General features: G+C 37.4%; 1 protein-coding gene across 1 annotated transcript; it reads left to right on the top strand.

Annotated features, from left to right (window-relative positions):
- Positions 1 to 5,100: 5,100 nt before the first annotated feature.
- LOC130216583 (uncharacterized) lies at positions 5,101 to 26,758 on the top strand. Its single transcript, XM_056448478.1, has 6 exons — positions 5,101 to 5,261; positions 7,889 to 7,932; positions 15,335 to 15,649; positions 15,916 to 16,209; positions 16,288 to 16,436; positions 26,411 to 26,758. The coding sequence occupies exons 1-6, from the start codon at positions 5,101 to 5,103 to the stop codon at positions 26,756 to 26,758; spliced, it is 1,311 nt and encodes a 436-aa protein (XP_056304453.1).
- The last annotated feature ends 597 nt before the right edge of the window (positions 26,759 to 27,355 follow it).

Genomic DNA, 27,355 nt, shown 5'->3' with positions numbered 1-27,355 from the left:
TGCTGAGACTAAAGGACATTTTGCGGGAACTAAGCTGCCAAAGAAAGCAGGCAAGCATACCATCAGATGACCTGAGAAATGTGAAACGCAAAAGACAAAAAATTAAAACTTCAGGTCAATGTTTGACTTCAGATGATCTTTTAAAGGCAGAGAAAGCTGTCATTCAATTCTGTCAATGAGAGAAATTCAGCAAGGAAATTGCTTCGTTGGAATCTGGAAGATCTAAAATCAGAAAGGCTAGTGCTATTTACAAGCTGAACCCTGTTCTACAAGATGGACTGTTGAGAGTTGGTGGTCGGCTTTGTAAGATTGCAATGCCAGAAGAAATAAAACATCCTGTAATTCTCTCTAAAGACCAGCATGTTTCAAAGCTTATCCTTAAGAACATCCATGAGCAAATTGGTCATGGTGGAAGGAACCATATTCTTTCTACATTAAGAAGGAAGTACTGGATCACCCATGCCAATTCAGCTGCCAGAAAAATCCTTTCAAGTTGTGTCTTTTGCAGGCGACAGAAAGCAAAATTAGGTGAGCAAATGATGGCAGATCATCCTGGGGAAAGATTAACTGTAGATCTTCCTCTATTTACGAATACAGGAGTGGATTACTTTGGTCCGGTTGAAGTAAGAAGAGGTCGCTCTCTTGTAAAACGTTATGGTGTAATCTTTACCTGTATGGCCAGTAGGGCAGTCCATTTGCAGGTCGCCTATTCTCTAGACACTGACTCTTGCATTAATGCACTTCGTAGGTTTATTTGTAGAAGAGGCAAGTGTCTCATTTAAGATCTGATAATGGAACCAATTTCATTGGCTCAGAAGGAGAACTGAGAAAGGCCCTCGCAGACTTGAATCAAAACAAGATTCAGAAAACTATGGCATACAAAGACATCAAATGGAGTTTCAATCCACCAGCGGCTTCACACTACGGAGGTACATGGGAGCGTATCATAAGAATGGTAAGAAAGGTATTGTCTTCCGTTCTACATCAACAAACATTGGATGATGAAGGATTACATACCTTTCCTTGTGAAATTGAAGCTATCCTAAATGATCGACCTCTCACTCATCATCTGATGATCCAAATGATTTAGAGCCACTTACACCAAACCATCTACTTACCATGAGAAGAACACCAATTCTTCCTCCTGGACTGTTTAATGAAAAGGACCAGTATGCAAGAAGGAGATGGAGGCAGGTGCAATATCTCTTTGACCTCTTTTGGAAGAGGTGGATAAAAGAGTACTTACCTCTACTCCAAGAACGACAAAAATGGACCATGGAGAAACGTAATTTTCAACCAGGTGACATTGTTCTTATTGCAGACAATGTAGCTCCTCGCAATTCTTGGTTGCTTGGAAAGGTGCTCGAAACATTTCCAGATCAAAAGGGTTTAGTTAGATCTGCTAAAATCCAAACTAAAACGAATGTTATAACCAGACCAGTAACAAAATTGTGTCTTTTATTAGAAACATAAAGCTTTGAAGAAATCATGAATACATAAGCAGAGTTGCTTGTTATGTTGTTTGGTTGATAATTTAAAATGTAAGGTTGTGTTTAAAGGGAAATATAGAAAATGTAATGTGTTTTCTTTTTTAGACTCATGGCTCCTTATAGAAATGTTAATTTAATTGTTTATCTTACTCTTATTCATAAACAATCAGGGGCTGGTGTGTTGGAGCCATTTATGGGTTGCAATTTTATTTCACGCCACTAGAGGCTGTAAATGGTATTTATGCTCTCCTCACGTGGAGCTGAGGTGTAGAAGAAGGTCAAACAAACTTTTTGACCGTCATGGCTGTGAGAACGGGTTTATATTTGTTTTGATGTTTACTTTTTTTAAATTTTGACAAAATGGACAATAAATGGATTGGACTATCCAACTTTATTTGCAAAGGTATGGACGTTTCACTTTATTATTAACCCGTTTAAGCAACAAACGCGTCAGAACCAACGACCAACATATATGCATCTACACTGTGGATACTTGGAGTCACTGTCATTGCTAAAATCACTGGAGGTACCAGAGAGACATTTGACGGCGCTGAAGGGATGTTCAGAAACAGACTGGAGCTGGATGATCAGACTGGATCTCTGACTATCAAAAACATCAGAGAAACAGACGCTGGATATTATGATTTACAAATGATCAGAAGTGGAAAAGTCTCAGAGAGGAGATTCAATATTAAGGTCTCTGGTGAGTAGCTCAGATATTTCACCGAAATAATCGTGATTTTGATTGACATGGTGCGAGTTAATTTAACTGTATATTTGCATTTAAGTAATTAGTAAACTACTATTTGATAGATTTAACAAACCAAATGACTGTTTGTTTGATTGCACTGTAATTTTTTTTTAGATAATCCTACACTGAGTGACAATCAGCCAATGGATCATCTGAATATGCCTTTGATATGAAACTTGAATTTATTCCTGGTTTGGACACAAGATGGCGCTCTAGTAATGCAGTACATATACACTTATTTATTTACCAAAATTTTTTATTCAAAGCGACTTACAAATGAAAGCACTTCAAAGCACCAGTGATGTAGATGCTGTGATGTGTCTTGGTAGACAGATTAATAGATTTAAAACAAAATAGGAAGAACTGTTGGAGGATAAAACATTTTCTTTTTAATTTGCTTAAATTATGCTTTGTAAGTATCACATCAAAATGTCGATGGTCAAAATCCTTTAAAATGATCTTTATATTTTATATAGGCTACAATAAAAATTCTATTTGTATTTTTATATATATTTTTCATTTATTTATTTGCTGTTGTTGTTACTTTGCATGTTGATTCGTGACTAAATAAAGCATTTAAAATGCATGAATAAAAGGAGGGATGGAGGCAAATATTATTGGCTGAGTGCCACACACGTGATCCAAGTTAGCCGTTACAGTTTCAAATGATGAGTCTAATCTACCATAGTAAAACAATCTCCGGTTACAGGTATAATTTATTCTCGTTGATTGTGATTGTCTCGCTGTATGCCGCCATTTTCGCTTGACATCACGTTCACCCTCCGACCTCCGGTTATAACTAACTCCGTTCACGCGCATCTTGCAGACTAAAGTTGTACTTCCGCTCAATCCAACAACTATAAAACAGATAAAAAAAACTCCCAAAATTTATGTAGGAACTCAAAATTTTAGGTTTTTATTGGTAATTAAGCACCAGTAAACACACAGAACACCCTACTGCATAAAATATCATTAAAGCAGTCCAGAATCAACGCCTCAGGAAGATTTATCCAGCACTGTTGTCTTCAGAATAGAGGTGAGCGAGTTTTACGGTTCAATATTTTGGAAGCTATGGCTAGCTCGAAACATGTTTTTAATTTGAAATACTGGTTGAACTCCATATTCTTGTTCTGCAGTTTATTGTCCAAAGCAGCGTGACGTTTTTATGTAAACATCGAGGACAGTTTGCCTAAAAGAGTAATATATGTAGCGATACTGTGAACTGATAAACTGTAATAAATAATGTAGGCTAGTATAATATTTATAGTTAATATATATGTAATTATTTGATAAAACAACAGTGTTGTGTAGTTTTTTATATTACTAGTTGAAATCTTACCACGGCAACTACAGATATACCACAACAGATTAATTCAAGTACTTTGCTAAAGTATGGTTCAAAACCATACACACCTAGTGTGGTGTGCCAGGGTGTGCACCCACAATGGTGGCTGGCCCCAAAATAGTCAGTGCAGATAGCATTATAGATGAATTACCTGCTTGTAAACATTCAGGATGCACGCGCAGGGAGGTTGCAGAAAAAAACGGGAGTGCTAGCATTTACAGTGAGGGAATGACATCCGATGCAGTATAGAGTTTGTTTTTGTCTTAGAAGTAAGTTATATTGCTTACATATATATGTTATTTACATAATGCTTTTAGTGTATTATAACCACTTATCACCCAGTGATAAGCACAGTTATTCTGCTAAATTAACATTAAAGCGAGCAGCGTTTGTCTGAAAGGTCCATTTGCAATAGTACCCTCACAATGGATATTGGATAAGATGAAATGGCCAAGCATCCAGCCCCAAATATACAACTATCTCATTGAAGCTCCAAGTGATTTTACAAGATAGAAGATCTACAAGTCTTTGGATGCATACAGTTGTGTTCTGTGTGGTCATGTGCAAGAAATAATGCTCCATGATTACCAGATTCAACACTATGTAGTGCTAAAAACCAAGGTTCTGCCTAGCCAAAGACAAGGAAAGAAGACGGAGCTGTACAAGGCCTGGGTAATCATCAACAAGCAAAATAACCGCATTCTGACAGAGAACTACACCTGTATGGCAGGGTAGGTGAACTTACATTTTTACATTTCATTCTAAGCATTCAGTGTCCGCAGTTTAATTCACCATATTGAACTGTTTTTGCTGAAATCATTGCTGCAATCAAAAAAACCAGTAATGTGTATGATTCAGCATAGCGTGAGCTTACCTGATATAACATGAGAACTGCAGAGTCCAGCATTTTTTTATTAAGTTCTCAATCCATTCAGCTCCCTTTTAGCCAAAGACGTCTGCAGTTGGCATTAAAAGCAGTGTGGTGTACGGTAAAAGTTACGTTTTCTATTATTGGCATCCAACCGCGCAACACGACATGTTTGCTATTGCAACCGGTCTTTTTTTGCAACCGGGAACCCGTGTGACGTAGATTAGCAAATCCTCTATTGGCTGTAGCCCAGGGCGGCCCAAACTTTTTCTTATGAAGGGCCAAAAACCAAATTTGATTGAGGGTGGTGGGCCGAAAGTAAATATACCTGACTGTATTACATTAAAGTTGCCATGATAATTTCCTAATTTATTCAATATTTAAAAATAATTAGAAAACATTGATTTATATTAACTAATGTTGTGTATATATTTTTAATTGTATAATGAACTTATTACAGCAGTCAAGCTGCACCTGTTTTTACCTTGATTTGCTCACCAATGCCTTTTGCATTGTCCTGTATCCGATGAGTGCCAGTATTTATATTTTGAAAAATCTGATTCAGTTACAACATTTCAGTTCAGTTAGCGTTTTTGTAGCTCAGTCATAAAAAGAAACAAACAAAAAAGGTTACATTAAATTAGAAATGACAATCTCTGTAAAGGACCCTGCCCTGCTCACCATTCTCACTCTCTTCTCGGATAAGATGTTGGGCCAAATCACAGGTTATCATGGGCCACGGATCCTTGTTTCAAGTGTATCTGTCTGCGGACTGCAAGACTGGGTGTATGAAGGGCGTAACTTGTAGTAAGTTATGGGCGTAACTTGGAGTTATCGAGATTTCATTGAACCAGGCGTGAGATCTCACAACGACATGTTGTTGGCAAGATGGCGGACTACTTTATCTGTTTTGTCATGACAGTTAGCCAGAGCACTTCAAGTATGTAAGCCTCTGCACCTCGTGGTTGTATATTATTAACTCTGATGTTTGGGTTTATGGTTGGGGTAGGTGTAGGTGTTAATAACTGTGATGGTTGGGTGTAGGGTTGTGGAAGGTGTAGACATTAATAACTATGGTTGGGTTTAGGGTTGGGGAAGGTGTAGACGTTAATATCTGTGATGGTTTAGGTTTGGGGAAGGTGTAGATGTTAATAATTGTGATGGTTGGGTTTAAATTTGGGGAAGGTGTAGACATTAATAACTGTAATGGTTGGGTTTAGGGTTGGTGTAGGTGTTATTAACTGTGATGGTTGGGTTTGGGGTTAGGGAAGGTGTAGACGTTAATATCTGATGGTTAGGTTTAGGTTTGGGAAAGGTGTAGATGTTAATAACTGTGATGGTTGGGTTTAGGGTTGGGGTAGGTGTAGGTGTTAATAACTGTGATGGTTGGGTTTAGGGTTAGGGAAGGTGTAGACGTTATTAACTGTGATGGTTGTGTTTAGGGTTGGGGAAGGTGTAGATGTTAATAACTGTGATGGTTGGGTTTAGGGTTGGGGAAGGTGTAGACAATAATAACTATGTTTGGGTTTAGGGTTGTGGTGGGTGTAGGTGCTAATAACTGTGATGGTTGGGTTTAGGTGTGGAGTGGGTGTAGATGTTAATAACTGATGTACAGCACCATCTTTCCAACAACATAATTTTGACATGTCTCAATAACTTCAAGTTATGCCTCTAACGTTCTACAAGTTACTCCCTTAAGGCCGCAGACAGACTACTCTCTAGTTTGGGCATCTCTGCTGTAGCCCATCTTGATAAAAACACAACACAACAGAAATGCAACAGACCACTAGGTGGCAGTTTATCCACAGAAAGTCTTAATTTACAGAAGTTGAATTACCTCTAAAACAACTCTGTTTAACTCGGACACACTTTCTGTTAGATATTGATGTTCTGGTATCAATAGGCATGGATACCATTTAAATGGCATTACATTTATTTAGCCATTACAACATTGGAAACTAGTCAGATATTATATAAAAAAGAAAGAAAAAAAGATAAAAAGCACAGACTCTGATAGTTATACGCAAAAATAAATTGAATGTATATTTAATTGTAGGCCTATATATGACACAGCTGCCTCATTCATTTTCATTGAAATAATATAAAACAGTCTGTGGTTTGGGTATAGCCTACAGTATATGTGTGCATATGCGTATGTTGTTTAAATCAGAGTGAGTTATTTCCCCAAATCTCAGTCTTTGGTTTCAAAAGCAAAGTTCTTTGACTGTAGCCCGGTCTCATCTAAATTTACGCAAATCACTCTATCAAAGCATTAAGTACTCCTTAATGGTTCTCAACCATCTGCCACCATTATCTCTCTCCCATTCCTGGAAGCTCCAATCTGTGGCGAAACGCTCCTTTCACTATTTTCTGACTGTGGCAACATTCATGGTCATTTTCTAAAAGAAACTTTGGATTAACATGGAAAAATACAGCCTTAAAAAGCACCTGATGAAACTCATCTTACGTAAGCTGTTTGGACAGAACTGTGTGTAGGTATAGTGTGTCCACAGTCATATTGGGGTGATAGAAATAAGTCTCTTTTTTTTTATAAATGTCCGTTAAAATAGCATCCAAAACCCTCCCATTTTGAGGCCCACTGCAACGTGACATAGGATGCAGTTCCCCCGCCCACCAAATAGATTGACAGTCGCATATTAACATGTCTCCGTAGTAATGCGCATAATCATATCAACAAGACAGGACGTGAAAAGATCTGTTCAGCTCTCTGTGATCATCAATCATCATCAAATGTGATCGAGTGAATTTTACAAGTTTAAAATGTTTTTACAACAGTGCATGTTTGTAATGAACTACAGCGCAACATCTATAAGTCTTGTAAAACAGTTAACGATTTAACTACATCTGTTCTAACCAGAGGTGGGACAAAGTCATTGTTTGGCAAGTCACAAGTAAGTCTCAATTTATTACCCTCAAGTCCTGAGTCAAGTCTCGAGTCAAGACAGGCAAGTCCCAAGTCAAAGGCAACAAGTTTCAAGTCTAGTCCAAAGTCCTACAGTTTGACTTTCGAGTCTTATCGAGTCTTTTTAACAGAAAAGTAAAATGTGTACAGATTATGTTTGGTTGTAAGATCTGTATTTATTAAACAAACCTTTTTTAAACAACCCAAAACATTGCTCAGATACAGAAAAATACACATGTAATTTTCTGAAAAAGTGCTGAACAGTGCTGCGTCTCGTCTCCACATTGCACAAGATCGAGTTCCACCACAATAGATTTCATTTTACCTCACATCACACAGAAATTGCAGGTCTACTGCTGTCTAATTCATTAAGTTTGGTTGTGCTATGTTATGTCTTCGGTGATTAACTTGTGATTAACTAAAATTAAACACTTAAAGACACACAAAATCAAAAAAAACAATATTTAGTTTACAAACACTTTTCATATATAGACTATAAATAACTTTTCAGTAATTTTCACATACTTCTACTGTACAGCATATGGTATATGCCATGTCTAAAATTAATGAAGAATAATTAATTAATTAATAAAACAGTCAAACGAACAAAAGGCATTACAATATACACACAAACTCACTATACAGACTCTAATATTATCATTTATCCATATTCCTTTTAGAGCCAGATTATTATTATTAAAACAGCTTCTTCTATTAATGTACCTTAAGGTAAATATGAAATTGCCATTGCTGTCTATATTGAAGGTGTGTGCATGCTGTAAATGAGGATCTGGGGGTGAGTGATCTACATCAGTGGAATAATTTAGTGGCTGCTATTTATTTATTTATTGAAATATTGTGAATTTACGTAAGTACATTTAAATTAATGTCAACAGCCAAATCATATTGGGGTGGCCAGAGTTTAGAACATGCAAACTCCACACAGGGACTCGAACCAGTGACCTTCTTGCTGTGAGGCAACAGTGCTAATCCCTGGGCCACCGTGCCGCCCTATCATACATTAATCAAGAAAAGAGGGGAAGGAGTAGGGGTGGAGGGGGTTTCTTCTAGGAGAAGATGACTAAGGTAAGGAAATCTGGTTATTTATATTGTGTTTGGATTCGTCTGATTGGTGAATCATACATTAGCTAATGCGGGACTGGCTGTGGTCAATCATGAGCATGTGATCCTCTTGAAATTAGTTTATAAATAAACATCATGAAGGATGGTTTGACAAAAATGCGCTGGTTTCCCCTGGGTTTCCCAGTTTTCTCCCACAGTACAAAGACGTACAGTAAAAGTGAATTGACCAAATCAATTTGGCACAGTACATGAGCAATTAGTCTAGGCTTCCAATATAGGCCGTTCAGTTTGGAGTATAACAGGCTGTGGCAACCTCTAATAATCAATAATTGGCTCAAAGAACTACTCCAGGGGAGCTCTCGAGACCTACCTGCTCTCTCCCAGGACAGCATGCCAAACACGCTTTATAATCAAACATCAGCTAAGTGTGAACTCTTGAATGCAATCGTATACCCAAAGCGGAAACAAGGGCAGTGATGATAGCTAAATATGTGCGAGATGTGTTTTAATCATGTGAATATATTGAATTGCAATATGGATCAATTAAGTGTTATATTAAAAACAATTCACAAATACTTGAAAATGAAATGATTCAATAGTAATAATTTGCTATGCTTACAACTGAATTAGAAAAGAGCCAGAGCAAACGTTACAATCTAGTTTTGTCTATTCCTTGACTATGTAACCAAAGCCCAAATATTCAGAAGTTCAAACTGACCTATACAGATTGAGCTTTATTAATAACTCCTAACACCGCTTCCCCAATGCCCTGATTTTTATCAGATTCTGTATGGACCTTCTTGGAGAAAAAGTCATGGTTTGCGATGACAACAGATGCATATGATGTTTTACATTTTTTCAAAACTAAAAGATGTGGTGTAGTCAGTGTTACCGGTCCATTATTTACATTACTTCCATTATTTGGTACGATTGCATTCATATCGGAAGTGAAACGTACCTAAATCTGCACGAATGACACCAGACTACCTCATTCAGGCAGACTCTGGTACAGTTCAGTCCAGAATACAGCATTTACACCAGCCAAATGAACCAAACATTGATGTCAAAACAAACAAAGGTGTAAACCAAAAGCGTGAAAGCGCCCTAAATGTAACTTTTTACCTTTTTGGGGGATAGAACAGTGGGGATTACAGACAGGAAAGTATTGGGAGCAGAGAGAGGGGAAGGGTTGACAAAAGACCACAAGCCGGGAATTGAACTCTGGTCACTGTAAGCACCACAGTGCTGTATGTCTGCACATTTAACCACTAGGCTAATGGCGCTGACTTAACTATACATTTAAGAAGAAAATAAAAAATAAAATGATGTTGGGAGATAACATGTTACTAGTAATGCGCTACTATAACACATTTACTTTTGACAGTAACTAATACTGTAACTCATTACTTTTTAAAATATATTAATTAATATATAGTAAAGACTGAATGCGCTCGAGGTACACCAAGTGTGCGCACCAGAGAGACTGGGTGCGCGCAAGAGTGGCCAAGTGTGCTCGCGAGAGAGACTATTAACGTTACTGTTATTACTTACTATTACTAATACTACTATGTTTGTTGTTTCAAATAAATAAGCACACATTTATCTGTATAACAAAATTGATTAGACACAGTGACACACTTCTGTTACATTTCAGAACACGTTATTTAAATTTATAGTCTTGCATTGCTCAGAAACATGCTGTGATTAATTTTTTTAATTGCTCAACATATTTTTTAGCTGTTATACAACAGCAGATTTTGCACTTTGAATATACACGGCTTCCTTTCCACAAGTTGCTGACAATCCACGTTTAATTTGTGGTTAGTTTGAAAATTGCTCATTGGTTTCATTTTTGAGCAGCTGTTGTGTTATTATTTTATTTAAAATGTATGGTTGTCTACACTCTCAGAAATAAAGGTACGCGAGCGGTCACTGGGGTGGTACCTTTTCAAATGATACACATTTGCAACTGAAGGGTCCATATTGGTACCCCAAAGGTACATATCAGTACCTAAAAATTTTAAGAGGAACACTTTTGTACTTTTTAGGTACTAACATGTACCCTTGAGGTATTAATATGGGCCATTTAGGTACAACATTGTACCTTTTGAAAAGGTACCACCCCAGTGACAGCTCGTGTACCTTTATTTCTGAGAATGTATAATAGCAGTTTTTTTGGGGTGCTGAGTTTCATCAAATTGATTCTGAATGAAAATTCAGATTACTTTATTTATTTCATAAAGGTCTTGTGTTTGTTGTATATTGCTGCTAGTTTTCATACTCAAGCAACATGTTTAAGGGGTAAATACATCAACTTTTATGAAGCTGAAGCAACTTTAGTTTTTGCTTTTTTGTTTCTGAATATATTATTCAGCTGGTTTATTACCTTGTGATATTTTCATTTTTGTGCTGCTGTTCTGACTTAAATTAGTGTTTGAAAATACTTCTTATTTAAGTTTGTTTTGTGTTTTAGTTGTGCGAATTTAAAGGATTTAAAACTTAAAAGTTGATCAACAATGTATTCTCCATGCAGCACTGAAGTGACATTATAAGGACATTAATGGGAACACTAAAAATGTTCTTTGGAAAAAATAAAAAAATGACTTTTTAACAGTAATGCAGTACTTTTTAGTGTCGATAAAAGTAGAGTTACTTTTGAAATGAAGTAATTAGTAACTGTAACTAGTTACTATTTTTCAGTAACTAGCACAACACTGGTTATGACAGTCAATATGATAAGTGCTGTCAGAAAACAAACAAACAAAAAATTTGTTATGTATATAGTTCAATTTCAATAGATGATATGATGGATTTATATTATTCATTCATTCATTCATTTTCTTTTCAGCTTAGTTCCTTTATTAATCTGGGGTTGCCACAGCGGAATGAACCGCCAACTTATCCTGCACATGTTTTACACAGCGGATGCCCATCCAGCCGTAACCCATCTCTGGCAAAGGATTTTAATTATATGAACTAATAATATTTATGGATATCTGATACCAGCTGAAATAAGTAGAAAGCAAATAAGACAAAAGACAATATCAATGTGAAGTATCAAAATAAGAGTAAAAAACGAGATTAAGTCGCAGTTAAATAGCGAGTAGCGAAGTACTTTCACCTGCCAATTACACGCACAAGTTGTTTGTACTCTAAAAATATCAAGCGACACTAAAAAACAACAGACAGCAGACAGTTTCTGTTTGACTCAGAGACTGAACTAAAACCGGATCCATGCACTAATAACGTGAGACAGCGAACTGCTTCAACTTTTTGACTGAGCCAAACTCAACATAGTAATGACTATCAACATTAAATGCTGAAGTTTTCTCTCTTGATGCTTTTATTTTAAGATTCATGAGCTGGAAGGGCATCCGTTGAGTAAAACATATGCTGGAATAGTTGGTGGTTCATTCCGCTGTGGTGACCACTGAGATACAGACTAAGCCAAAGGAAAATTTATGAATGAAAGTCTGATATTTATTATTATTTTTAGAATCTTGCAAGTAAGAAATTTTTAAATAATTTCGGCCAGATTTTACAAATATGCCCCATGATAATCCTTTAGGTCAGGGGTCGGGAACCTTTTTTCAGCTGAGCCATTTCTGATTTATTTTTTTTTTAGCAAATGCATTTTTGTATTCGCCCCCCTTTTAATCTTTTTTTCTTTTTTAAATATTTCCTAAATGATGTTTAACAGAGCAAGGAAATTTTCACAGTATGCCTGATAATATTTTTTCTTCTGGAGAAAGTCTTACTTGTTTTAATTTCGGCTAGAATAAAAGCAGTTTTACATTAAAAAAAAAAAAAAAACATTTTAAGGTCAATATTATTAGCCCCTTTAAGCTATTTTTTCTCGATAGTCTACAGAACAAACCATCGTCATACAATGACTTGACCTAACCTGCCTAGTTAACCTAATTAACCTAGTTAAGCCTTTAAATGTCACTTTAAGCTGTATAGAAGTGTCTTGAAAAATATCTAGTCAAATATTATTTACTGTCATCATGGCAAAGATAAAATAAATCAGTTATTAGAAATGAGTTATTAAAACTATTATGTGTAGAAATATGTTAGGTGTAAATATCTTCTCTCTGTTAAACAGAAGTTGGGGAAAAAATAAACAGGGGCGCTAATAATTCAGTCGGCTAATAATTCTTCAACTGTATATCTCAAAATGCCTTTTTAAAAATGCATTTGCTACTGTTTTACTTCAAATGACTAAAAATTATGACAGTATTACTACTAATACTATATTATTATTTATAATATTACGATAAATAATACAGGTTTAAACAAAACCTTCATTTATGTCCATGCACAACTCAAAAATAAACAAACATGAAGCATGTTGAGCAAGTCCATGAATGAAGAAAGAACAATTTATAGTATTTTTATTTTCACCACTCATGAATGTTGTTTGAATATAAGTTACCACAGAAATGTAAGCTGTTTGTCCTTTTATTGGTGTCGCAATTCAAGTTTATCCACATTTCCACAAACGCACATTGATCGAAATGTACTTTTATTGTTAACCGAGTTCTTATTCATTGTGCTGTATAAAATTACAATTTAAAAGGGGATTGTAATAGTATTTTCGATAGTAATGGTTCTAGTTTTATAAACGGTAAAATAATATTGAAGGAAGACAGCTGGAGAGCCACATATTTTTGGTCATAGAGCCACGGGTTCCCTACCACTGCTTTAGATCATAGGTCTCAAACTCCATTCCTGGAGGGCCGCAGCTCTGCACAGTTTTGCTCCAACCCTAATCAGACACATCTGATCCAAATAATCAAGGTGTTCTTGGCTCTTTTGAACACTTCGATTAATTGGATCAGCTGTGTTTGATTAGAGTTGGAGCAAAGCTGTGCAGAGCTGCGGCCCTCCAGGAATTGAATTTGACACCTATGGTTTAGATAGATAGATACCTCTCATGTAGCATTTTAGCTATAGGGGTTCAATTTCTGTTATTTATAATTTGATAAGTTAGACGACGTCCCCCATAGACATTATTAGTAAAGCCTGGGAGGAGGACATTGGTGGTGAAATATGGAACGGTGTTCATAAACAGCTTCACTCAACATCTTTATGCGCTCGGCACTCTTGTCTTCAGTTTAAAGGAGTACACAGAGCTCGTAAATGCAAAGTTAAATCAACATTAAATGCAAAATTGATGTTTTTTGCGTTAAGTTACAAACATTTAAACAGAAAAGCATGTCTATAAAATATAACATCATGTAGTGCATTATATATTAAACTGCTACAAGCGGCGTCTTGTTAAATAAAGGAGGACCAAACTCTGTTGTCGGTCGGGGAGGATTCACATGTGAGGTGATTAACAGTTGGAGAGTTTCTGGCACGAGAAGCAGCACTTCAGTCGAAGAGATGTTTCACATGTTTGTTTTGTTCTGCGTGTGCTGGAGGCGTCCAATCGGTAAGTTAAAAAAATAATTAAACAGCTTTTCTGTGCAATTAGCTACTGCTACTGTTCATATGCCACTGGTTATATGAGACATTACTGTGAGATCCAGCTTTGATTCAGGTTGCTATAGGCCTCTTTATTTTGTGATCTCTATTTGAAATGAGTTCCAGCCTTCCAGAGCTAGAAAAGTCATTGCAATGTATTCATATGTTAATAATTTATATGAATATTAATGTTTTTTTAAATCAAAATCCCTAAAACGTAATGCGATTTTCTGAAGAGAACACAAACCAAACATGCGTCTCTCTATTAGGTCTAGACGGTTACATATCATGAATATAGAAATCCTCTCAAGCAGTCTTGAAGGGCACCTATTTTACCCCTTTTCAACATTTAAGAGAAGTCGTTTGAGTCTCCAGAGTGTGTCTGTAAAGATTCAACTCAAAACACCCATCAGATTATCAAAGCAAGTGTATTTATATAGCACATTTTATACACAGTGGCAATTCAAAGTGCTTTACATAAACAGGAATAAAAGAGACAAGCATAAACAAACAAATAATATAAAAGCAGATGAAAACCGTGTAAAGACTTTTAAAAAGTACAATTTTTCCAGATTCCAAAACACCGGTGTATCATATTTTCTCACTTTACTCTGGGACTTCCCCATTCTGTTGATCACCCCCACCCCCATCCCCCTCCTGGGAGATCCCTTTAGCTAGGCAAACGTAATAAAAGGTCTTGATCTCAGCCTGATGCCAGGGACTTTAACCCCCCCACAACAGTTATCTGTGGCGAGTCATGTCTCAGATCTTACTTATAGTAATTACGCTGCTATCCCACAGAGACAGATCTACCAGTAAGGTGATTTGGCCCAAGTTAATGCTTAAAACTGCCCAATCAGTTAAAGTTTTTCATTCATTCATTCATTTTCTTTTTAGCTTAGTCCCTTTATTAATCTGGGGTCGCCATAGCGGAATGAACCTTATCCAGCATATGTTTTCACGCAGCGGATGCCTTTCCAGCTGCAACCCATCACTGGGACACGATACAGTTTTTCCATATTCCAAAACACTGATGTATCATATTTTCTCAATTTACTCTTGGACTTCTCCATTCTGGTGATCACCCCCCTCCCATCTCTCTTTGCTCTTTTTCGGTCTCTATTAATCTATTGGACTTCTCCAACAGAATCGATTTTTCACCTAAATTGTAAAGTTACGTTTTACAGCTATAATTACGTGCTCCCCATTTTCAGCTTCCTTCTGGAAGTAAATCGCATTTACTACTTTACTACTACTACTACTACTACTACTACTACTTCTACTACTACTAAATAACCTAAAACACCATAAAGGTTAAATTATTAGTTTTTCTGTCCTTCCATTACACGATTCATGGTTAAATGACAGAAATGTTAATTCATAAACATTTGTTTCTGTTCTCCAGGTGTGTTTGGTGAGTCTGTGTCAGTGACAGAGGGAGATTCAGTCACTCTAAACACTGGTGCTGAAATAAATGAAGATGTTGAAATAGTGTGGAAATATGGAGCTGAAAAGTCTCTTATAGCGCACATCAATGGATTTGCTGGACTCTTCTACACATACGATGGTCCTGATGGGAGATTCAGAGACGGACTGAGGCTTGATCATCAGACTGGATCTCTGACCATCACAAACATCAGATCTGAACATGCTGGAGATTATCAACTGGAGATATTTGATGTAAAACTGACATTGAAAACGTTCAGCGTGTCTGTTTATGGTGAGTAGAAGACATTTAATCTTGTCCTTCAAATATTTTTATTGTAATTCTTGCAACTGGAAATGTTTAGTCATTTATAGTGTAGCCTCCTGAATATGAAGTACACTCCTTCAGTGTGTGTGTGTGTATATATGTATATATATATATATATATATATATATATATATATATATATATATATATATATATATATATATATATATATATATATATACAAAATATCATACTATTTACATTTCCTCTCTCACTTTTCTGGTGTTTTCCAGCTCATCTGCCTGTTCCTGTCCTCATCAGACACTGTTCATCCTCCTCCTCCTCTTCATCAGTGCAGTATTGTTCAGTGCTGTGTTCAGTGGTGAATGTGAGCGCTGTGAGTCTCTCCTGGTACAAAGGAAACAGTTTATTGTCCAGCATCAGTGTGTCTGATCTCAGCATCAGTCTCTCTCTACCTCTGGAGGTGGAATATCAGGATAAAAACACCTACAGCTGTGTGATCAACAACACAATCAGCAACCAGACCACACATCTGGACATCAACACACTCTCTCGGACAGCAGCTGGTAGGTTCACGTCTTTTCAGATCATTTTGAGCAGAAACTAATGTCAACATTTTAAAAACAATCACTATTTTTTCCCAGAAAGTAACCTCATTCAGAGCTGCGATTCTACTGAAGCCGTGCTGCGATTGGTTGTCTCTGCTCTGGTGGGCGTGGCTATTGTTGCTGTTCTGGTTTATGATGTCATCTCTGCAAGAGGTTTAAAAGAGGAAAGAGAACAATACAATATTGTAAGATATACTGGAGTGTAAACCACAATGTATGAGGAAAGAAACATGATATTTAAAGGATAATGTGAGGTAAAATTAATAAACCAGGCTCATTCTGAAAATGTAGTCGTATATATGCTTCTGGAGAGCGCAAAATACATCCCAGGAGTTTTTGTTTTCGCAAATCCAGGAGAGGCTGCCGTGTACGCTTTTTCATATCTCAAATTTCTCTCGCAAGTGCCATTCGTGCGCACTGTCGTGTAAACCCACCAGAGGCTGCTGTTGACTGACTGACTGACGATTGAATGACTGACTGGCCGACCGACCAATCGACTGACCCACCCTCCTCCTTCCCTAAACCCAACCAATTTTATTGATTGACCCCCCCACTTCCCCAAACCCTACCAACAATTTACAAAAGAAATCCAGAAAAAGAAAAGCCCTCGTCTGATTTTTACCAATGTTTTTGTATTTTTTCGGTTTATTTTACTTTTTTGGATTCAGATTTTTGTCTTACCTGATTTTTGGAACCGTTTTTCCCCAGACTCGAACCCCATCGTCGGGGTCAACTCCTCTCTGCATCTCAAGTCTGCCGATGTACATGATATGCTAACTGGACAAACTGGTTGCAGCGGGAAAGCCGTCCACAAGGAGGTAAGCGGTCAGCTGGTTAGCGCGAAACGAAACGGCGTCATACCGCTCCATAGTGTTCGTTTAAAAAATGAAATACAGCCATACATACCTCTGGCTACATAATTTGCGGTGTCCAGAAATGTATATAGGACTATGTTTTTAGAATGAGCCTGTGCTGAAATTAATTGATAAACAAACAACACTTCAGAACTGAACTTCTCGTCTTCCCTGCAACATCATACATACAGCATGACTTCTCAATCCAGCCGGGATCATCCGCCATTACTCCACGTAAGGATTATTGGCGTGATCCTCGATGACAGCCATGCAAACCAGTTGTAGTGAGTGTTTACAAGTGTCGATTCCCGTGAAGGAGCTCCAGAAGGACACTGTTGTTTAGTGTTTACCTTATGATTAATGTTGTTGCATGTCTGCCGGTTCCCGCCTTAGAATGAGCGAGTTTTAGCTACTTGTAGATTAAGGTAGTGTTTCAAGAGTTCACACTTGGATATTGCTTGACAACTGTTAGCAGGTTTGGCATGCTGTCCCGGGAGAGAACCCTGAGCTCGGAGATAGTTGAGCCCAGGGCTGCCACCTGGTTCATAGAGCATATGAGGGAAGTACGAGATCAGGTGGTTCTCGAGAGTCCCCCGTGGTAAAGGAGGAGAAGGGGTGGATGGGGGGTTTCTTCGGAAAACGAAGATAAGAGAGTAGTTTTAGCTAGGCTACTTATAGTGCGTTGGGATTAATCTGATAGCTATCTGATGGCTAACTAATGAACGTAGATGGGTGGCCAGCTGCAGTCAATCATATCACGTGCTACACCCGTTCAGTCTTAATTGTAAGAAAAACGGCTTACCCCAATGATTTACCATTACCATTTCACTATGGACATAACATTTAATTTTGGGAATAAAAACACATTTTCAGATTTTTTTTATGTTTATTTAAACATGCAAAAAGTATAAATAATGACCATTTTATATAAGTAGGAAAAGACAGTGAAACATTGATTTGTTTCACATGCAAGTATTTTCCCTCTATTCCCATTTATTTTGTCCATAGAAATTTCACAAAAGAAAAACAATAAGACAAGAATCAAATCATCAGCCTTCAACTTGAACATATTTATAGATCGTATACACATGTATAGTGTTTATATAAACATGATTATCTTTATAATGATATTAAAAATATATGGTTATGTATGTATGTGTGTGTGTGTGTGTGTGTGTGTGTGTGTGTGTGTGTGTGTGTGTGTGTGTGTGTGTGTGTGTGTGTGTGTGTATATATATATATATATATATATATATATATATATATATATATTTTTTTTTTTTTTTTTTTTTTTTTTTTTTTTTTTTTTATGGTTAAAAATACGGTACAAACCGCAAAAGTAATTTCTCATTTTTACGGTATTTTTCATTTCATTAATTTATAGATGTAATGTATTTTGAATTAGCAACATCTACACATCTTTTGTTACACAGTTAAACACATTATCACAGTCATATGCAGACGGTGATGAGGAAGTTACATAATGAACCAAAGCTCATCACAATCAACTTTTCCCACAAGCAGAAAAGTGTATATAGAAGGTGCTCAGTGTCATTCACACAGCTACTAAACACCAGTATGGTAACACACATGAAATTAAAGTCATGAAATGAACATCGTTTATCAACATTAGATGTAAAATAAATCTCTAATGTACATCACTGATAGGGAAACAACTGAAAAGATCCAAAGTAATGTCAACAAAAAGCATAAAAAGTGATGTGCAATACAGGGAATTCTGGGAAAGTCTATTTATGGTTATTGGCCGTAAATATTAAGGAAACATACCGTTAACCAGATTACGGATTTTTACTGTAGCATTTTAACAGTTTTTTTTACCGTTGAAATCACGGCCATTTTTTACAGCGTATGTATCTATATATATGTCTATATATATATATATATATATATATATATATATATATATATATATATATATATATATATATATATATAGTTTTTTCTATGAAATTATAAATAATATAACATATGTAACAGGGCATTAATATTCGTTTGAAAAGACAGACTGTTTGTTCGCCAACTGTAAAATCTTGCATCTCCTCTTTTGTGTTTGATTTTAGTCTGAGTAGGTGTGGGCCACTTTCTGACTGAGGTAGACATAAAATGAAAGGGGGGTTTCATGACCCTCCTCGTTTCTCTCCTTTAAATTAAGGCAACAAATATGATTTCCTTGAAATTAAGGTAATTAAGCCTAGTCCACTTCACCAGCAAAGAGATAACAAAAAGTATTGTGCAAAAACAATGATCAAACGGTGAAGAAAATGTGAGGTATTGTTATAAATGCTGTGTGAAAAGCACAACATTATCATCACATTTATACATTCTCAACACACAAGAAATGTAGTCAAGTCCAAAACGATTCATAGTGCTATTTGTTGTATATCTAAATTAATTAATCTAGTTATTTAGTTAGTTTCAGTTTTGTTAAAGTGTAATTTCTAATTAAATTGTATCATTTATATATAACATTTAGTAAACAGTGGGCACAGTTCACAAGACGGTTCGTATCATTATTTCGCAGTCACAGTTTTCAGTTTGATTTCATTGTAAATAACCTCCCCTATTGTAACACTTCAAGAGTTCACACAGATATGCTTGACACTAATAGGCTTGGCATGCTGTCCCGGGAGAGAACCCTGAGTGGAGTTGGAGATAATTGGGCCCAGGGCTCCTGCCTGGTCGATAAGCATATACAGGTCAGCTCACACTGTCCAATTATTTATTTATTTTTTCAATCCTGAACAATTGTGGCATGCCAGACTGCACAAACATGGCTCCCATGTTACACTGTGAGATCTTAGCTATCATAAGGTCAGAGTGGACGACAATGAAGACACGTCAAACATGAAAGAAAACGCCCCTATCCAGCCATGACACTTTCACTATCCTGCGTTCTGAAATGATTCCTTACAACAAACAAAAACAAACTGTAGCAATTTTGCACACGTCATGTCGCAATAATAAAACCAGTAAGAAGAAAACAGTTATGATATTTCCCCGCGATCATTTGAATCGTCGCATGGATTGCGTCATCAAATTCTGTGCTCCTCCTGGTTCTTGGATTGATGCTCATCAGCTGTTGTCACACTGAAGGAAAGTGTCTGAAATCTTCTGACACTGCTAGAACGTCATCGGAGGAAAAATCTGATCGCAACGATCAAAGATTACAGATTTTAGCCCATGATTACAGGAATGTTTAAGGATTTCCCAAATTTGTCTTAGATGACAAGTGGCTGAAATCTCACAGTGTGAGCAGTGGCCTGAGATCAAGTAGGTCTTGAGAGCTCCCCCTTGGTAAAGTGATGAAAAAGGAGGAGATGGGGTGGAAGGGGGGATTCTTCCAAATGAAGATAAGGTAGTAGGGCGAATTCGATCTATTTATTGTAAGCTTGAATCAATCTGGGGTGCATTTCCCAAACAACGATGTAACTCGTGGATGAACTATCATAGTATGACGCATCGTTTGGGAAAAGAATGATGTAGTGACGAGTGTTTCCCAAAACCTGTAGTTTCTGTCGCAGATCCGTCGTTTAAACCACGTTAGTTATAGCGTAAAGCGCTCAAAATGATTCTCTAAACTGGGTGGAGTAACTGCTTTTTAGAGAAGAACCCCATCCTTTCTTTGTGTAAATTATATTGTTTTACATGCATAAAAAAATCCAATATTAGTTAGGTAAAAACATGCTCTCGCTTTCCATATTAATTGAAATATATGTAAACGGCACATATAGAGCCTGTGTTTCCTTTACTAATATTAAGAATATTCCATATTCTATCCTAAAACATAAAATCACTTACAAAAGCTAACACGTATTCTAATATCATATATAAACCATATGAATAAATAAATAATGAGGCGATTAATTAAGAAATTAAATGTAATATTTATTATTTATTAGGAAAATGAAAAAATCCTCTTTTAATCATAATATTAATGATGATAATGATTGTTGTTGTTGTTGTTGTTGTTATTATTATTATTATTATTATTATTATTATTATTATTAAGTAGGATATTGTTTATTTATTTTTTATTTTGTTTGAAAAGTCTACTTTTACAACTTGACACACGCAAACCCCTGCAGAAATGTTCTAATTAACAGCCCCATGTCATGTACAGTACAGATACTTAATAAATAACCTACTATAAATTAAAAGCATTAACGATTGCAGTTTTTTTGTTTTCACAAGCTTTAGAGATGTAACATTAAACTCCACTTTTAAATAGGTCACCTATAGTTTTCATAATGAACCACGGCTGTGTTCAAAATGACATCAAAGTGCACTGTGAAGGGAGCACAATTGTAAACATGAAGACCGCTAAAACTGAACTGGAAAATACTTTGAAAGTTAATTACACCTAAGAGAGATGACTGTAATGCTTTTTTGAATAGTTCCAAGATTAAATGTTAGAATGTTCTAAATGAATAGGGCATAGGGGGGATAACTGGGAATAGAACACAGCCAGGAACTGTTTCTAACTACAGCTCCAGAGGTGTAGTAGCAAGTGTACAAGTTTGCGATGCAGTTTGCGAATGTTCGTTGGAACGACCGATTTGGAAACAACAAATCAGCGAACTACGTTTATAACGACGGAACATTAGTTGGTTAACGATGGTTTTCAGTAACGCAGCTCTGATTGGATCATTGCTGATTACAGATGAGGGGCCAGCTGCAATCAATATTATCACATGCTCTTCTCGAAATTAGTTTGTAAAACTTCACTTGGAAACACTTTACATTAGCATAAAATGCATAGCCTTATAATTACCATTTACAACATAGGTCTCAAACTGGATTCCTGGAGGGCTGCATCTCTGCACAGTTTTGCCCCAACCCGATAAAACACAGCTGATCCAAACAATCGAGGTGTTCAAAAGAGTCATGGACACCCTTAATAGTTGGATCAGCTGTGTTTGATCAGAGTTGGAGCAAAATTGTGCAGAGCTACGGCCCTCCAATGATTTATGAAGTTTAATTATAAACTAATTTCGAGAGGATCACATGCTCATGATTGCTTGCAGCCGGTCCCACATTATTCAATTTATGATTCATTAATCAGACGATTCCTAAGCCACTATAAATACCCTAAATCCCATATAACAGCCATCTTTGTTTTGAAGAATCCCCCCTTCCACCCCTACTCCACCTCCTTTCCTAGATGGGTGGCACGGTGGTCCAGTGGTTAGCACTGTTGCCTCACAGCAAGAACGTCACAGTTTCTAATCCTTACGAAGCCAGCCAAAGTTTCTGTGTGGAGATTACACATTCTCTCCGTGCTCACATGGGTTTCCCCTGGGTTTCCCGGTTTTCTCACACCGTCCAAAAACATGCAACTTAAGTTAATTGACTAAACCAAATCGGCACCATAGACATGCTCCTAGTAAGTAGTTATCTTTTAAGAGCAATCATTATCTGTTCATTAGCTAATACAGCAGGGGAGTTCTCAGGATCTAACTCCTCTCTCGCCTTGCAAATGGGAGGGAGCCCCGGGCTCGAGGATCTTATAAGCTCAGGGCTCTCTCCTGGGGCTGCATGCCAAACAAGCTTTATTATCAATCATCAGCTAAGTGTGAACTCTTGAAATAGTATATATACAAATATGTGATTCTCCAGGCCATGTATTTATTTTCAGGTAATAACGATGGTCTGTTAATTTGGGCAGCTATCATTTCAACGTTTTTCTTCCAGGAATGTGTACTTTCACTTTTACTTGACTGTTAAATATGGGGATCCCGACGTGTATGTTACATTCTGCCTATATCAAATCCCTTTTATTGTCACATCATCAGCAGCGTGTGCTATGACGAGTGTTAAAACTTAGGTGCCAGCTTCAGACAGTGCAAAATACAACAACATACTCCAAAACATACTATTAACGGTTAAATACAGTCCGTACAAATGACTATAAATACGTAAGAAAGAGAACACATTGCACAGATATGTAGGCACAAATAGACAAGTACACGGTCAAAAAGGTGTGCACATGTACAGGGATTATTGTTAAGTAAAGGTTCAGTTAAAATACCATGCACGCTGTATTGTGCTGGTATGAACGCAATAAGGATATGGAAGGAGTCCTGTGTGAGGTGTGTCAAGTGTTCATCAGCCTATGAAGAATAGCTTTCCTTCAGTCGACTGGCCTGTGATTGGATGCTGCAGCACCGCTTGCCCGAGAGCAGCAGAGAGAACAGTCAGAGTGCATGGCTTGGGTGGCTTGAGTTGCTGATGATTCTTGCGGCTTGAACATGTTAAATAAAAAAACCATTTGTGAGCGGAGGGAAACACGCACAAGCGAGTAAGTTATTACATTTCTTCCACCTCTCACACTAGAATTTTTAAACTTAGCATTAACTGTGAAAGAGACGCTGTAAACCATACCTGCCAACATTCGTCTCTGAAAATCAGGGAGACTGAGGGGGTGTTCAGGGGTGATGTCTCTGAATAACACTGTTGAGAACCAGGATAGGAAACTGTACTGTGGTGTTAGTAACGGGAAATTATGGGAGTTTTCTGGAAGAAATAACAAAATGGGAGGGTTGCGGGAGATTAGTCTGAAATACAGGAGACTCCTGGGAAAAACGTGACTGTTGGCAGGTATGCTGTAAACTGGAAAAATTTACATAATTTAATGGGACAGAACAGACTGCATTTGATGGGACAGAATAGACTGCACTGTGGTTTATTGACCGAGAGAGAGAGAGAGAGAGAAAGAGAGAGAGAGCGGGAGCGATGCAGATATCCATACTGTGGGATCAGATATTTCAGTCAAAACACTCCACACACTCACTTCCCTGTCAAATGATTGAAAGAAACAACTAAAAGGGCTGAACTCGCAAATTCGTAGATATTAGCCCCTAAACAAATGCTAAATAGTTACATTTTCTTCGTAAGATCAGGCTGAAAAAACAAACCACACACGCATAACAAACTGTGACGAGAACCGGACGGTTAGTTTATTTATTTCTTAAACCATCCAATCTCTTTTAAAAATATATGTAAACATATAAGTTTATATTGTATGATGATATACACTCACTGGTTACTCTATTAGGTACACCAGCCCAATTGCTCGTTAATGCAAATTTCTAATCAGCCAATCACATGGCAGCAACTCGATGCATTTAGGCATGTAGACATGGTCAAGATGATCTGCTACAGTTCAAACCGAGCATCAGAATGGGGAAGAAAGGGGATTTAAGTGACTTTGAATGTGGCATGTGTGTTGGTGCTAGATAGGCTGGTCTGAGTATTTCAGAAACTGCTGATCTACTGGGACTTTCATGCACAACCATTTCTAGGGTTTACAGAGAATGGTCCGAAAAAAGAGAAAATATCCAGTGAGCGGCAGTTCTCACTGTGGCAGTTCAACAAATGCCTTGATGATGTCATAGGAGAATGGCCAGACTAGTTCCAGCTGATGGAAAGGCAACAGTAACTCAAATAAGCACTCGTTACAACTGAGGTCTGCAAAGAGAGCATCTCTGAACGCACAACATGCCCAACCTTGAGGCGGATGGGCTACAGCAGCAGAAGACCACACCGGGTGCCACTCCTGTCAGCTAAGAACAGGAAACTGAGGCTACAATTCGCACAGGCTCACCAAAACTGGACTACAGAAGATTGGAGAAATGTTGCCTGGTCTGATGAGTCTCCATTTCTGCTGTGACATTCGGATGGTAGGGTCAGAATTTGGCGTCAACAACATGAAAGCATGGATCCATTCTGCCTTGTATCAACAGTTCAGGCTGGTGGTGGTGGTGTAATGGTGTGGGGGATATTTTCTTGACCAAATTTGGGCCCATTAGTACCAATTGAGCATCATGCCAACACCACAGTATTGTTGCTCACAATGTCCATCCCTCTATGACCACAGTGTACCCACCTTCTGTTGGCTACTTCCAGCAGGATAATGTGCCATGTCATAAAGCGTAAATCATCTCAGACTGGTTTCTTGAACATAACAATGAGTTCACTGTACTCAAATGGCCTCCACAGTCACCAGATCTCAATCCAATAAAGCACTTTTGGGATGTGGTGGAATGGGAGATGTGCATTATGGATGCAGAGCCCACAAATCTGCAACAACAGCGTGATGCTATTATGTCAATATGGAGCAAAATCTCTGAGGAATATTTCCAGTACCTTGTTGAATCTCTACTATGAAGGATTAAGGCAGTTCTGAAGGCAAAAGGGGGTCCAATCTAGTAGTAGTAAGGTGTACCTAATTAAGTGGCCGGTGAGTGTATGTATATCTACAACATACTATAATTATATATATACTACGGGTACTACAGATTCAAAAAACATGACAAAACCTTACAATATTTTACACACAAGTTTACCAATTGTGCTATCCGGATATTCCTGACTTGCATAAATTTTACTTCAAGGATTGAAGTAATAATTAAATTACTAAATGCCTGCAGTTCAAACAAAGATGTGTGTACTTTTACGCTTCCAGAAACAGCTGATTTCAAGTTTTTACATATACAGCTTTACTGTTCGAGCTGGTACATTTGTTTTCTCAGAAATATTTAGATAAACCACTTCATACTATTGAGATTTTCCATTAAACATGAAACGCAAGTCAGACAATTAATACTATTTTTGTTTTTGCTTTCACCATAGTATTGACAGATCATAAGTCATACCTCTTGTAGAGTCAGGAAGTCACAGCAAACAATGCAGACACCAGCAGGAAAGTAACACATATTGATGCTGCAAGACCCGAAGACGAACCTAAGCACAAAAGACAGTTAATACTGTGAGTAAATCAGTCAGACCAGATCTGTAAAAACACTGAGGAATCAGCAGGTTTACATACTTGCATGTCGTGTCACAATCACAACTTGGTTCTAAAGCAGAGGAATTTTTTTACGTGAAGTGAAAGTAAAAATTTACATTAAGTGAAAGTGAAAGTAAAAAATGAATATTTAAAAATTCCAACTGTTTCAGTACCATGTTGTCAAGGTGAAAATAAAACAATTGTAATGATATTAATAATGTGCTTCTTTACTTTCCACTACAACGTTGTATTCATTACCAAACCCTTGAATTTCACTCACCAGTGACATTAACATTGAAGCTTTTATGGAGTTAACTTGTTAACAAAAGTTCGGCAGTGGAACCACGCCTCACTTTGTCTCCTCAACCAATCACCTATTCCCTAAAACTTATTTAAGGCAGACCAGCCCTCTAGCACTGTTCTTCTTGTTCTTTCGAACGCACCCTCCCTCCCTCGCTTCCCATTCACAATCCTATAACCCTCTCTTCGCTCCTAGTTTGAATCAGGGGGTCCAATCACTCAATATACAGAGACTGTACCCCACTCTGAGTCTCTGGGCATCATTGTAGGACGCCCGATCAACCTACCTACCTGTTCACTGTTCATCCTCTTACTTCCCTTCCCCACCATCCCACTGTTCCCTCACCATCCCTACATCCCCACAATAAAGTTTAGCTCAAAGTATGGCATGGTCCATGCTGGTGAACACGCTTCTGATGCTGCAGCATTGATGGAGGCTGCTGATCTCTACTTCATAAACCCCAGAGTCCATGGTCCTGGTGTTTGTGATGGTCAGAGATCCAGTCTGATGACCACCCCCTCCAGCCTGTCTCTGAATCACTGATCTTCAGTACAGATCTTATTAGCTGTTGCAGTGATTTCAGCAATGCGAAGGCTATCAAAATACCATGTCATCAAATATTTTGGGTTTATCTCTGCATTAGGATCTAAAGGGAAAGATTCTCCCTCTTTCACAGACTTTTTCTTCATATTATCAGCAGCAGGAACACCTGAAACGAGACCCTTTGGAGGGAAAAAAACACTTCAACAAGAACTGCAAAGATGAATTGTACAAATTGCAGATCGTAACTCATTGGAAAGGGAAAACGTGTACTATGTGAGTGGACCGAAAAAGCATGGACAATGATATTTGAAGCAGATCTTTTTATATTTGTTTGTGTTAAGACACTGCTCAGCCCTGGCTCCATTAACATAATGAATACTGCCAGCACTGATCACTGAGCCAAACTTTATATTCCCATTAGTGCCTTTATGGGATTGGGCTCTCTTTATGGGATTAGGCTAGCTGGCAATAGCTGGCTTTTATGTTCCTCTGTTGAGGAGGGGGATCCATAAATGATGCTGCTGCATTCACATGTGTGTGAATGGAAGTTTATAGGGCCACAGCTTAAGGCATAATGTTCAACGCCAATTAGACACA

Source organism: Danio aesculapii, chromosome 22 (assembly GCF_903798145.1).
Source record: "Danio aesculapii chromosome 22, fDanAes4.1, whole genome shotgun sequence".
NCBI classification, from domain to species: Eukaryota; Metazoa; Chordata; class Actinopteri; order Cypriniformes; family Danionidae; genus Danio; species Danio aesculapii.
Note: the sequence above shows the minus strand (reverse complement) of the source record. Positions and strands in the feature narration are given on the sequence as shown.